Source organism: Triturus cristatus, chromosome 3_1 (assembly GCF_964204655.1).
Source record: "Triturus cristatus chromosome 3_1, aTriCri1.1, whole genome shotgun sequence".
Classification (NCBI taxonomy): Eukaryota; Metazoa; Chordata; class Amphibia; order Caudata; family Salamandridae; genus Triturus; species Triturus cristatus.
The window spans coordinates 135774413-135788770 of record NC_140583.1 but is presented as its reverse complement, the minus strand read 5'-3'; the positions used below and the strand labels follow the sequence as shown (position 1 = coordinate 135788770).

Below are 14358 nucleotides of genomic sequence, written 5' to 3'. Positions count from 1 at the left end.
CATTGCTTTTTCCTGCAGATCACATGGTAGGGCTGCGGCTGACAGGAGCCCCGGTTTATTAGTGACTGATCTGGCAGGTGACCCGCACCCTGTCCCCAGAGCCCGGGAGAGTTAATGATTGAAAGTCTTCTGATGGAGAGATGCAATCACTCACTCCTAGCGCCTCCCCAGAGCTGGCTGCAACTGCAGCCGCACAAGGGGCTTTCCAGCTTCGGAATTCTTTCAGGAGAACATCACAGAGCTCTGGCTTTCATCTGTGCACCACTTACATACAGCCCACCACCTACAGGCCAGACGCAGCAGGCGCACCACACAAAGTGCGATGTTCCGTCCAGGGACTGGCGAAAGGAATGCGGGCAGGTCCAGCGCCGTCTGTCCTCGGGGAGGTGCTTGCTTGTTCTTCTGCTTCAAAAAACATTACAGTATTATCGCAGAGCAGATGCACATATGTGCTAAAGTGCTGTAGTAATAAAGCATTCCAGTACAGATTATAAATTCAGGTACTGTGCTCTAAAATAGTAGATGATTTGTGGACACGCGCTCCAATTAACAGGGTAGCAGAAAATTACAGGGAATGTCCAAAGAAATAACCTCTACACCCTTCTAGCAAATCGAGAGTGAGGCATTATAATGGAGGCATGCAACTCGACCGGCCCTGATAAATTTAAATAATTTTTGTATCTAGCTTCGCTCCTATCCCAGGTTCTTCACCTTCAATAGCTATCTTGTTTGTCTTGTACAAGTGGACCATGCAGGACAGGATCCAGCTTTGGACACCAGGTAAAACTTATGCCCACAGCACATGGATTGTTTAGCGCTATGTGTTCAAATTAGTCCACCCTTGCACCATTTAATGGGCATTAGCGTTCAGCTGTGCCAGCTAGTGGCCAAATAAGTGTACTGAGACCAGGTGAGAAGAGGGCATCAAGTTTCCTTTAAAAAGAAGGATGGTTCAGCACATCTTTTCCTAGCAATTGCTGGTATGGGTCATTGGCGCTAGGGAAGGACAAGCAAGCAGAGCCTGTATTGACAGGACTCTTGCAGCTCAAGCAGATATGCACCTGCAGAAGGATCTCTCCACACTGGTGGAAGAAGTGCAGAGCACACAAACTAACCTTGGTTGAAAAAGGGACACATAGACATCATCCATAGCACTAAGTGAGCTGTCCAGCTTTTCCCATCCAACTCATGGTACCGTGTGAAAGGCTTCTTGTTCCCTGTGTGAAAGTATAAGATATCACAATAGTTGTGGTGGCCACTACCATGCAGAACAAGATTACACATCCTGTTCCTCAGAAAGGGTACCAAAGCAGAGGAAGCAGCAGGGGATCCATATAAGGGATGTGAAAAGTGAGGAGAGCAGATGAAATATCAAGGTGTATGTATCCATAAGCAGGGTCACTGGAATTATGCGGCAGGTTAGAGCCAAATTATGCAGCATGGTTGAGTAAAAGGGGAGGCAAGTAAAGGCAAATCATGCAGTGTAATGCATCACATTTTTTTGATAGTATTACTTCATTATTTTGTAACTTTTACACGTTAAAATTGTTTGGGAATTGGTTTGCACCTCATTAGTACCAGTTTACCAGCAAAATATAGCAAAACCAACCAGTCAACCTTTGCTAAAGAACTTCCACTGCACGGCACCACGTGTCACTATGTCTTTAGTAACTTTTGAGCCGTTTGAGTTACAATTTATTTTTGTTAAAATCTGCAGATTATGCAGCAGATGAGGGACTATGTGGCAAATGCAGGAATTATATAACTATGCGAAAACACTGCACAATTACATAATTCCAGTGACCCTGTCCATAAGTACCTGATGGGAAGAAACACCAGTACATCAGACAAAGATCAGATGTTCCCACACTGACAATGGCAGCAACATCAAGACAATCATTCCAGAGTAAGGCAAAATCCTTAGATTGCTCTGCTGAGTTACTATGACTTGAACCATATTGTGAATGGAATAATCTTCATTTTCGAGCATACTGGCAAAACTACCCACAAGAGGGTTTTGAAACCTAATTCTCCAGTACTCTTAAGAGGGACATTATTAAATCAAACCTATGAGCGTTGTCGACAGAAGATGCTTTGCTGGACTTCCAGAGTGACAACTGTGGAACTGGTGTTGAGCAGAGCATGTATGGTAAGCAATTTCTCATTGTTCAAGCATTTTATGGACTATTGCAGCTCAGAAAAATGAAAATTGTGGATACTGACTGAAGATTATGCAGAACCACTCTAAACTGTTATTGGTTGTGGCCAATGATGGGTCAAAGGCACATTTTTTTGATATTGAAGCAACAGTGTTGGATAGGCAATATAAGAGATGACAAAAGGAAGAATTTCCTGACTTGCTATCCATTCACTAATCCTTTGATGCACAGAATGAGGCAGATGAAAGCAGATACAGGTCCCTTTTCCAAGGAAATACAAATCTTTTATCTGTACGTATACCTCCATCATTTTTAGGGGCGGTACAGCATGGTGGTTGTATCACAACTCGAAGAGAGCACTCCACCTCAGCATAAAAAGAAAATAAAGTATTATCATTCAATAACTTTTGACAGTTCCTGACCTCAACCAAGTGGAGTTTCTCAAGTTGGCTATACCTGGTTTAGAATCAATGGTTACAGGTGATGAAATAGTGGCTACACATTAGACTTCATATTGCTCTCTCCTAATTCAGGTGGCAGAGTAGAACCAACTACAGCCGAGCCAAACAAACATGAAGCTCTGGTGCAAGATGCACAGGCGGTAATGGAAAGGGGAAACCTAACTCTAGTCACAACAGGTGACGTATTACAAGGATGGCACTGAATTACATTTTATGGTGGTCAAAGTAAAAGGGAAATAAAGACTTGTTCGAAAACCAACCAATTCAACCACTGTAATTAAAGATGGAGAAGCTGCAAAAACATATTGATTAGGTCATCATGCAAATTCTGTTCTAAGGGAATCTCTGGGATATGCACCCACAACATTCCAATCTCAGATTAGTGTTTATGGGTCTCATTCCCTGATGTGAGTATTCAGTACAAATTATCCAAGAAGATGGTTTCAGCATACCTTGGAACGAGTGCGTCTCTGAAAACCACCAACACCAGCCTACATGTAGATGCAAGCCTCAAGGGTATGGTTAAGAGATTGATCAAATAACTCAAGGCCCACAGGCACAGGAGGAGCCATAGCATTACTGAAAGTAGATTAGACCTTCATTGATGTAAGTGGCTCGGAAATGGTTTGTGCTGCTTCTCAAAGAGTTGTTCAGTATGGCTCACCATAGACCCCTAAGTACTTTGGGAATAGGGTGCTTTTTGTATGATGGACTTCCCTGGTACAGGGATTTTAAGGGAGTGGCAACTTCCACTCTAATGGTCAAATTAATGCAGACCAAAGAAAAGCCTCACAGTACTTCCACGAGAAGCTCTACTCGAAAAGAATGAAAAATCTCCCTTGGAAAGGATAGTTTGTGTCTCGACATTTTGCCCGAATTCAAACTCCTTGAAGAAAGTGATCAATCAAAATTGGCACTTGATAAAAAATCTAGACCATTCCTTAAAACTGAATCCACTTTTCGCTTTCAAGAATGACCGCAGCATTGCAAACCAAGTTGTAAGAGCAGCGATGCCAGCAATTAAACAAAATACCGTACGAGACTATGTAGGTCTCCCACCAATATAGGGTCACCATAAATGTGGAACTTGCATTTGTTGCGAGTCCACCGAAGAAGGATCATTGTTTGTCCATAATTCCATCTTTTGGAAACATAAATCCTTTACCAACTGCAAAAGTAAAAATGTGATTTATGGGATTCGTTGTTCCTGTGACCAATTGTACATAGGAAAAACGAGCCAAGAAATAAGAAGAAGGATTTCACAACACAAATCGCGGATTAATAAAAATGTCCAAACTGCACCACTGGTTAATCATTGGAGAAATCACAATCATCCAATAAAAGATCTAAAGTGGACCGTAATTTCAAAAGTAGAACAGGATGTAAGAGGAGGAGATCTCGAGACCAAGCTATCAAGAAGAGAGGCTATGTTAATAGTCAAATTTAACACAGCTACCAATGGATTGAATGAGCTCTCAGAACTGTACAATCTGAGATAATTGCTGCATGACTGCAAATACTGATATCCTATGAGAATAGAACCTGTATTCGCAATTAGATTGCCACTTCCGATAGGAAAATCGGTATTGTTCACAGCCTAAATTGAACAATAAAGTTTTTTAGATCTATTCAAGAAATGCTATATGAGGTGATTGTAAACTAAACCGTTTATAATCAGACCATTCACAAGAACGAGAGAAGTCTTTTTTAGATACGAATTGGTGAAATTCCAAATTTGCAGTGTTTGTTTCATTCGTCCCTACGGCACGCAAAGAACTACAATTCCCATGAGGTCAAAGATGGGGCCAATACGTACCATTTAAAACGCACGTAATGAGACGCGCTCACCGCGGCGTCTGACACTTCCGAAAATAACATGCAATGTCGAGATTACCAAGTTACGTGGAAACCTGTATTCTAAAATATGTTGAGCTCTACTTTCGATCAGACAGCATTTGAATTAAAACGAGGCCCGTATTTATATCTTTTCAGTTGGCAACAATGTGTTGAATCAACAGATGCGAGTGTAATTACAGCCTAAAGTAAGAAGAGCGATATTACTGCGTTAAGGTACTTGTCCCTTTCAGCAGTTCCATGTAACATCGTAGAACCCAGTATAACATAGAAACGGGTCAAAACTTTTCTTTTGCATTCTTTTCCATATTTACGATACCAGTTGGAAATAAGAAAGCACTTTCCACCTCGAAAACGGATTTTCTATAGAAAACGATCAGAACAGCGATTGAAACAAATAAAAGACACGTTCTATCCCTCAGAAGACACACATAATGTAAGTAATGAAGGATGGTATTTGAGCGAATGTGAGACTATATTAGTATTTAGCATTTGATGTTGATTTTCCCTTCTTGTCTGTCTGGTTGTGTCTTTTCAGACTCAGGCAACCACTGGGTTCTAGATCGGCTGATCTATCCATCACTAGACTGAGGTAAAGAAATTCAGACCATTGGTTGTTTTTTGCAAAAAGAGAATTGAGGTATCCAGGTATACTGAAAAAGGTTTTTGTTTGTGTTTCAGTCTACAGGTCCTAATGAGAGCCCCGGTATTGGAAGGGGTTCGAAACGCGTAGACCTTGTCTTTTGGCCATAAGAATTAGAAATTGTTTTGAAAATATCATACATAGTGACGACTTTGTTTAGTATTATTCTATGGTCTTTATGAAAAAAGAACATTTTTAGAATTGTTTAAATGCAGTTTTTGATTGATGAGAGTATGTTTGTCTGAGACTGTACAGTTCGGTGTGATTAGTGAATGAGATATGAAATGAATGACAAGAATGGTTGGAGTATGGTATGAATGAGAATGTAATTTATACATGTTTGCAGTCATACATTTTTGTATATATGTTTGAAGTTTCGAAAAAAACAAAAAATCAAAAACTGTATGGTGTATATAAAAAAGAATCAAGAATTGATTGATTAAATTGACGGAAAAAGTGGTCAACAGGTTCATGTTGTTTTCATTCAATGTGCTACCTCGCAATTAGTAGCGCATAGAAAGATAAGTATCAGTATTGGCATCTTTGTTATTTTTTATCTGATTGGTGGCTTGTCCTTACTGATCTAAGCCCAAACCCAGTTTTGGTGTAGCTCACATTACTTCTGAGCATTAGAATCACTTCCCTGTGGTGCTGCCGAGGTACTGACCCATTAAAAGTACTGCTAAAGAGTAGAATTACTCACCAAAACCATTGCAATAACACAGAGAAATGTGGATACTGGCAACTTATTAAGACTGCAGTACTGAAGAATGGCAGCATTGTCGTTTGGACCTTATTGCTGACACCTGCAACAGAATATGGAAAAGGGACGTACTGTGGCAAGAAAAATAAATTAGACATGAATTTGCACCTGGATGAAGGAAAGAATATATGTGCATTACGGGAGAAAATCTCATGGGATGCTACATATTCACAGTTAATGCACCTGAAATAAAGGTATCTCCTGAGACAGTAAACAAAGAGACATTCTTTCTTTCAAAACTAGTTAAAATAAGACAGTGGTTTGCCATGTCAGAAATAGATGGCACCAGTTAAACAAGAAAACGTGCTTAATATTAGTGATCATTTGACGAGTGTGGCCCTCTATAGCGTGCTTTGGTAAGATATAATAACACACTGATTTGTGATGTGGAAAGAGACAACCCTATCCCTTGTGACACAAAAAGGCACAGACTGTGTTCCACGCCTCGAAAGGCTGCAACATCTACTGCCCCAGGCTGAGTTCTGCCTGGATACAGGAAGGTGAGTGAGTGACCTTTTGTCCATGAGCCAAGCAGTGATTGGTCCAGAATACAGGAACAGGATGTCCCTTCCCCCTTCTCCGCGCACACACGCATTTCAGAAATTCCTGCAACCTCCCTGCCTTTCATCTAAAGCCAAGACTATTATGTGCTTTGAGTTTGCCACTCCTCCGCAGACACTCGTGCATTGGTCTGTCTATCTCTACAAGTTTTCTCTATTTTTGCAAATCTTATTCGACTTCACCAAGTGCCATAGCCTTGCCATGGGGATACTGAGGGCGTATATTCGTATATGTATATTAGAAGTGGTGAACTTTAGTGGGGCATGCCCTGTGACCTCCGAGGGAGTAGTAAATGCCAGCGCGCAGCCACGGGCACATGGCTCTGCTGGCCAGCATGACCGCGGCGTCTTTGAGAATGCTTACTAGGTATGGCACGTGGCATGCCATGTAGGCACATTACAGGGACCGGCAACGACTTGGTCTGGATGTATGTATCTAATTATTGAATCCCCCACAGGGTCTAACAGGCTGTAGGGGCATGGCAAATTGTACGTAATGTTAAGCCAAACAGCACGGGGCGATTTGTGCAGGAAAGGAATAAACGCCGTGGAGAAGTGCGGGAATAATACAAACATTTGACCCCGTTTCACATCATGATGCTGGAGGCTAACATTTCATTTTGTTACAGACTTTAAAAGTTATGTTAAACAAATCAAACGTGCATTGTCCAAGAGTTCCCAATATTGACACGAATATATATATATTAATATATATCACACATATATATGTATTTACACACACAGACATGTATAGATATCGTGTCGTGTCATTATTGGAAACTCTTGGAGAATTCACATATATAATAACATTTTAACTTTTCATTCTACATGAAACTGCATAAATATAACACATGCACAATTTGCCCTGCCCTGGAATCCAGTTAGATAAGGCTGCTTTCCCGAGAAGAAAGATTATTCAATTAGAAAGTAAATGTTCAACAATGAAACATTGACGGAAAATCAAACCTTTCAAGCTAACCGACAGGGTAGCTGGCTGGAGGTGATTCACCCACACACGTGGGAACCTGCTTCATGCTTATGGCACTCAGACAAACAATGGAGGGAGGGGTGGCTGCAAGGGAGCGAGGCAAAACTCCACCGAAGCTGCAAGGCTGAGGCACGGGTGGAGGTAGGGCACAGGCAAGTACTCCAGAGACACAACTATCCTGACCGACACACATGAACAGAGAAAACTAAGACAACGGACTTACATTTTAAATCCTCCAAAATATATGTACACATGTAATCCACAATGTCAGTGCGAAAAATGTCACCTTCCGCCCGTAGATGTAACTATAGTGCAGGAGGTTCAGTGATACCGGGTTCAAAAATGAGAGGGGCCTACTACGCCACAAATTTCAATTTGGATTACCCACTCTCTGTGCTTGGGGCACATTTCCTTGCGTGTATGAGGGTTGAAAACACCATTTCTGCACTAATGTTTCCACCGACCTTTGGTCTTGCAGGGTATTGGGTGCCTTAAAAAATACATCTCAGAACTGAATTAACTGGAGCCTCAAAAGGAGCATGTTAATGACCCCATTGAAAGTAATTGTCAGCTGTGAGTTATTGTGAAAAGCATGTGTTAAAGGCAATAGGCTTTAAGGATGGACGGTTATTGCACTGTGCTGAAGACTGTAGGCATGTATTTAGTTACGTGGAATTTCAAAGATTACAATAGTAGGGCAGGGTTTTGATGTTGGTGATCCATCCGAATAAACTATGGGGATAGAAGATGCGCACTACAATAATTCTTGTTAGGTTCTTTTATGAGAGAGTAGTTTGCCTCGCCAACTGCATTTTTGTTTACATTCGAACTATTATAACTGTATACACATTGGTTGCTTTCTGGAAAGCTTATGCTCAGTACTCTAGGCCAGAGTTGATTATGCTGCCAAACCAGAGTCGATTGTGCTGCCAAACCATTGAAAGGTGATAGGTATTTAAGGGCAGATTGTTGTAACCCCGTAGCAGCCATACTAGATATTTGAAACTATGATTCCCTCTGTACAATGCCTGTGCAAGACGGACACCCACTGCTGTGTTTAGTTTTGTTATTGCAAGCATATACTCTCTATGCTCAGGTGGTAGTGTGTTTTCTTTTTTCTACTTGTATTCTTTTCATCTATCTTGCATATGTTGCTGAGCTGTGTGTGTTTTATTTAGATTTTATCAGAGAATGAGTGCAAGAATGAGTCAGAGGATGAATGAATTAATGCAAAAGTGCAAAGCTCAGAGACAGAGTGCAAGTATGATGATTTATTGCGTACGTAAACTCATCAATGACACAAAAAGGCACTTTATTTTATCATCCAGACCTATTGGCATGGTAAATGTTTGGTTACACTGTAGGTGCAACATAAAATGTAACTTATAATTGTGATACCCTACGTGTTATTTAATGTATTTGGTTCACCAAAATATTTAAATTTTTGGTTTATTGCATTTTTATTGTTTAGGAAGATTGTGACATGTATTGTCATAAATACAGCGCTAGTCACTAATCACTCTTGTGTGTTCTTTATTTTACTTTGCTGGTATGAAAACTTTCAGAATTTATAGATTTTTGTGTTCCTAAAGTAAAGATGTGTGCACACACTTTCTGAAAGGGGCAACGAGGTTCTGGCTTTTGGTTATAGTTTCAATTATGCAATATTTTTCTGTGTATACCTTTTAAATTAACAACTTAAAATGCACACGTCAGCTTCTAATTTCAATCACAACAATTTACTTTGTGGGCACAGAAAAATGCATTCTGTTCAGAACAGGGACTCTGGCCACAGCGTCTTTATTGTTGTAACCCGCTAAATTATTTTATCAAATGCTTACCGTAAATAAAAATAACAAAAATCCTTATTGGCGTATCCAGTGCCTGTTTTATGATTCGCCCCACTTTCTTATTTTCAGCAGAAAAGAAATCATCAGGAAAGGAACTTCTGTTCTAACTCGCGTAGATAGCGCACCCCTGTGGCAAGTAGAGAGATTACTTCAATATGTGTTCAATAGTTCTTTGTGCAGTATTACGGAAGTGGTGGCTACAATCTACTATATAATATTGCTCTTTATTTGACGATGCATGTAGGTAATGTAATAATAAGGTTATCAGTCAAACCTACCCAGATGTGCACTTCAGTCACAAACACAGCACCCAGCATCACTTTAATGTGATGTAATTTATGGTGACGTAATTATAACGTCACATGGCTTCGCTCTCATATTTAAATGCATAAACACGTTTATTTAACGCAAAAGACTGCTATGCTTAAATTACATTTACACTCAGCTCCTAGAGGCAATGTAGTCCACAAACAGCGCTGCTAAATCTAGAACAAACCAATTTACAGCCTCGCGCGCTCACTGTTATCCACGTATACACTCTTGATGTCACTCGCACATCGTGCTCGCTATCCCTTACTCATAATCTAAGCCACACTCTTAACCACTAACTAATTCTCACAATGACTCACATATTTGCGTACTGAATAGCACTTCCGCTGAGTTTGCTACTTACGATGTGTAGCAGACTGGGGGATGGGTTTTTGGAAGAGCGATTAATATGTGTTAAAGTTATAAACAATTTGAGTTCAGTGCAACGCAAAAACCACTATAATGCGTGAATTGATGTACATTATGGTAGTAACGAGCACTCGACAGGTCAAAGATAGCTAGGAAAAGCTGACCATGCTGCACGCGCTGGACCCTCGTGCGTTTTCTCCTTCCTGGTGAAATTTTGAGAGAGTCCCAGACTATCCCGGAGCGCTATGAATGAGTTCCAAGGCCAGTTCTGCCTTGATCCGCCTAGTAACAGGTCTGCTCCCTTATTGGCCTATGCAAATGTTTCCTCGAGTGGCCCCGCCCAGTGCTTGCCGTGGGCGACGGGGCAGGGAGAGACCTCCTTGAATAAGAGGCACATTTTCAGGGAGTGTGGGTGATCAGTGCTCGCTGCCACACACAAGCTGAGGAGACCCCGTGGCAGGCGGCAGCGCCTCTCTTTCGGACAGCAGGCGGCCCCTGAGCCACACAGGCAACTTTATGAATGGAGGCTGCGAGTTTATTGTTTCAGTCAGTCCATGCACGCGTGGCCACCTAAAGCACTGTTCAATACACTGAATGAAAGTGTGCACCCTACCTTTCCGGCAAATTACAAAGTTGCATGTAATACGGACCTCGGTCGCAATGATGAAAGATGTATATTATTTGCGAGACACGTGCATCTCATTTCATCCTGATCTTATGCACACGTGTATGTAATCTGGTGGATGTATGTCCATGCGCTACTTTACATATGAATAGGTTTAGTGTGGATATTACCCATGTACATATATAGGTATATTGCTGCAGATATGTATATATATAAATATACATGGGTCCTAAGAGTTATTTCCCAAGAGAGTTTGTACTGGTTTCAAGAGCAGACGAGAACCCGGCGATGAAATGGCACCCTCCTAGATTCTAAACCGTTCATATTTCTCCCCTGTCGACCCCCACACATAAATTCCCTCATGTTTAACTGTGCGCACGCTTAGTCATTTTTTTGACATCGCAATGGGTGTGTTTAAAGGGTGTAACAATCACCGCACGCTATATAGTGCTATCTCGCTGCCAGCAGAAGAACAGGCTAGAAAAGTTTGTGTAGGCAAGGGAGAACCCTCCCCCACTAGGAGACACCTCCGAGAAGCTGGTTGTTGAGCATGCAGGCACATGGCAGCCAACACACCAGGCGGCGGCTCGGCCGCATGTTTCGTGACACTAGTAAAACTGCAGCTAGTAAAAACTGCACACCGTTGCAGCTAACTGAGAATGTGTTGTTTGCAAAGCCCCCCCCCCCCCCTTGCAGATTACATTATGTAGTTTGTAGTTGTGGTTCATAGGGTATTTTAGATGATCTTTTCCTGTTCCCTCTGAGGGTTTAGCTCAGGAAACGGAAGTTACTGACTGTGTTGGTGGCAGCTGTGTATTAGATAGATAGACAGACGGGCAATTGCTAAAACAAGAAACAAAACTCACTCGCACCAATAGGCTGTGAAATATCACTTTAATTTCATGGTACATTGCGGGAGCTCCGTACCGAGGTTCAACTGTGCACCAAGTGTAATAATACAATGCATAAAGTTTCTTCTGGACAATGTGGGCTCGCTTCATCAAGTGCACACGAGGCACACATGGGGAATACATGTATTAGCGCATGGCTTGCATTGATATGTGGGCCTGCGCACGGGCAGGAGGAGACGAGCCTAGCTCCCTCCTTTAAGAGACATTTGCATGAGCCTCGAGCTTCTGTTGCAGTGGGAGGGCCCTGCCTGGGACGTCCCTCCGCCCCTCCACCCGGCGTCGGCTTTGATGTGAAGCACTGGAGGGCCGTGTGGGCCTGCCGCAGGAGGAGACTTGAGCTGAGAGCTGGGCAGAGCCGGAGCCTCCAGAGGGCTCCAGCAGCGGAAGCAGCAGCAAGCATTGAACGGAGCTCTCTCACCCACAGGACAGCACGGGCACCCCCAGACCCCAGGCACCCACCCCCTCTCAAGAGCAGGCAGGCACCACGCGCCGGGGGAGACATGGAACATCAGCTGCTGTGCTGCGAGGTGGAAACCATCCGAAGGGCTTACCTGGACCAGCACCTTTTGAACGACAGGGTGCTGCAGACCATGCTGAAGGCGGAGGAGAACTGTCCCCCGTCCGCCTCCTACTTTAAGTGCGTGCAGCGTGAAGTGCAGCCCTACATGCGGAAGATCGTGGCCACCTGGATGCTGGAGGTTTGTGGAGCAAGGGAGTGCACGTGCCACATGACTGCCACCCAGGTCGAATCACCCTGCCCGCTGCCCCCCACAATCCAAGAGTAACATTATAAACACACACTTATGTTAAGAGCGCCACCAAACTTTCAGACGTGTGGAGCAGACCCTTTGCACCTCTCCTTAGCCTGACCCCCTTATTAAGACCTGCTTTGGAAGCAGGGACTACACCCAATGCCCTACACAGCCTCACCCCTCAGAAACCGGGTCTGGAAATAACCATGAATTTATTTTTAATGTAATACCATGTACACGTATGCAGCGCTCCCCGTGCCAGTATTACACGCCATCTTTGATGACTTCTTCTTTCCAAGAAAAAGTTTGCTCCCAATTCTGTAAAAGTGGATAAATGTTTTTTTTGGGGGGGGGGGGCTTGTATTGGGGTGTGGGGGTCCTCCCTAAGTGGCCCTGTGTTAGAATAGCCTGTGCCCCATTTCAAGGGGACTTTCCGTTGTTGAAGGCTGCGTTCTCAGTCCTTACAAGCAGAACATGCTTGTTTGGACTAAACTTGCAAGGTCGCAAGTCCAAAGAAGTTCAAAATGAAGACCCCCTTTGAGGATCCGACTCTTGGACCCAGCTCAGTTTGAGCTCCACACTCAGGGGTACATTTTGATGGGTCGGATGTGACTGTTTCTGACTTTGAAATATTTTTTATTAATTTTTGAAACTTCGGCGAGCTCCTTCCATGCAAATGTCGCATGCTTTCGGCAGGGACCCGGGGGGCACCCGAGGGCCTTTCAGATTAGGGGGACCCCTTGCCCTGACCCCTCCTTAAACACCACGGCTCGGTAGAGCATCGCTTGTAGTACATTTTCATGTGATTTTGGGGTTCTGACGTATTTTTTTTATATTTTTAAATATTTTTTGAAAAGATGACGTTGGAAAATGTGACTTGAGAAGAGGAGGATTAGACGCCACCTTTGTATAGAGTGCAGCGCACACTGCACCCAAACTGCATTGGAAGAAATTACCTTTAATAGTTTTTTTCCCTTATTTGCTCTCTTGCATGGCGAACTATTAATTTAGCCGTAGAAAGACACCGTACAACTTTTTAGAACTTTTTTACTTCTGCTTTCCCCTGTGAAATAATGCATTTATACAATTGCCCTACCATATTTTCAACATATTCATTCTCTTTTTTTTATTTCTATACTCCTTACGTGTCAGTTTCATATGCAATGCATACATATACTCTTTTTATTTTATTTTCAGGTTTGTGAAGAGCAGAAATGCGAAGAGGAGGTGTTCCCATTAGCCATGAATTACTTGGACAGATTTTTGTCGGTGGAACCGCTGAAGAAAAACAGATTGCAGCTGCTGGGGGCTACCTGCATGTTCGTGGCCTCAAAAATGAAAGAAACCATTCCTCTAACGGCGGAAAAACTTTGCATTTATACTGATAACTCCATCGGACCCGACGAATTAGTGGTAATTCGCAGCTTGATTAACCATATACTGGAGAAATGTGTTAAAGTGTTAATATGGCTTCATGAATCGAAGTTTGATAAATAACCGTGGGAAGCACCCCTCCCAGCGCAGTGGTGGCACGTGGAGTCTTATTATATGGCCATTTAATAATAAGGAACTACGCCGAAGGCTGGGTTGTCCCGACAAGTCAAGAATGGTCCAGTGTTTCTTAAAATGGTGCCACCATGTGTCTTTGGGGTAATATTTGGTTCTGTGTCCCCCGATCCAATCGTCATTTTCTTCTAGAAATAGAACTGTGAAAGTGGAACCGCGCACGTGATGATTAACAAGCCCTTTCCCCCTTCACATCCTGCTCCCGGGTTCTTCACAAAGCATTAAGTCATACAACGAACCCCCTCCGCTGGAACAATGCACCTCGTTGACGTGAATGGCCGAGCGCTGGGCGATAAATAAGCCTCTCCTCCCCTCTAGCGGCCGAACAGGTTATTGCAGGGAGGACAACTTTTTCACACGATAAAAAAAGTTTGGCCGCGAAGGTTCTCTCCCTTCTTTGCTAAAAAGGTGTCTATATTCTTGCATGGAGCTTTTCCGTCATCTTTCACTAAATTACCTCCGTTTTCATCAGCTAATGAATGTGATACAGCGCTCTTGCGGCTTGTGTTAGAATCATGGGATTGAACTGGCTTTCATGTCTGTGGGTC

At 42.8% G+C, this 14358-nt stretch overlaps 1 protein-coding gene and 2 long non-coding RNA genes across 3 annotated transcripts in view; 2 read left to right on the top strand and 1 right to left on the bottom strand.

Moving 5' to 3' along the window:
• LOC146859833 (uncharacterized) overlaps positions 1–9332 on the bottom strand; it is an 88088-nt gene extending 78756 nt beyond the window's left edge. Inside the window, exons 1-2 of the long non-coding RNA XR_014978725.1 lie at positions 9270–9332; positions 5821–5923 (exon numbers count right to left, since the gene is read on the bottom strand). This is a non-coding gene — a long non-coding RNA (uncharacterized LOC146859833). The remainder of the gene's footprint in view (positions 1–5820; positions 5924–9269) is intronic.
• On the top strand, positions 3932–5253 carry LOC146859834 (uncharacterized). Its single transcript, XR_014978726.1, has 3 exons — positions 3932–4690; positions 4797–4910; positions 5013–5253. It is a non-coding gene; the product is annotated as an uncharacterized LOC146859834 (long non-coding RNA).
• A 2422-nt stretch (positions 9333–11754) lies between the features above and the next one.
• CCND1 (cyclin D1) overlaps positions 11755–14358 on the top strand; it is a 37208-nt gene continuing 34604 nt past the window's right edge. The window contains exons 1-2 of the mRNA XM_085643575.1: positions 11755–12190; positions 13442–13657. Coding sequence (XP_085499701.1) covers positions 11993–12190; positions 13442–13657 — 414 coding nt within the window. The 5' untranslated portion in view covers positions 11755–11992. The remainder of the gene's footprint in view (positions 12191–13441; positions 13658–14358) is intronic.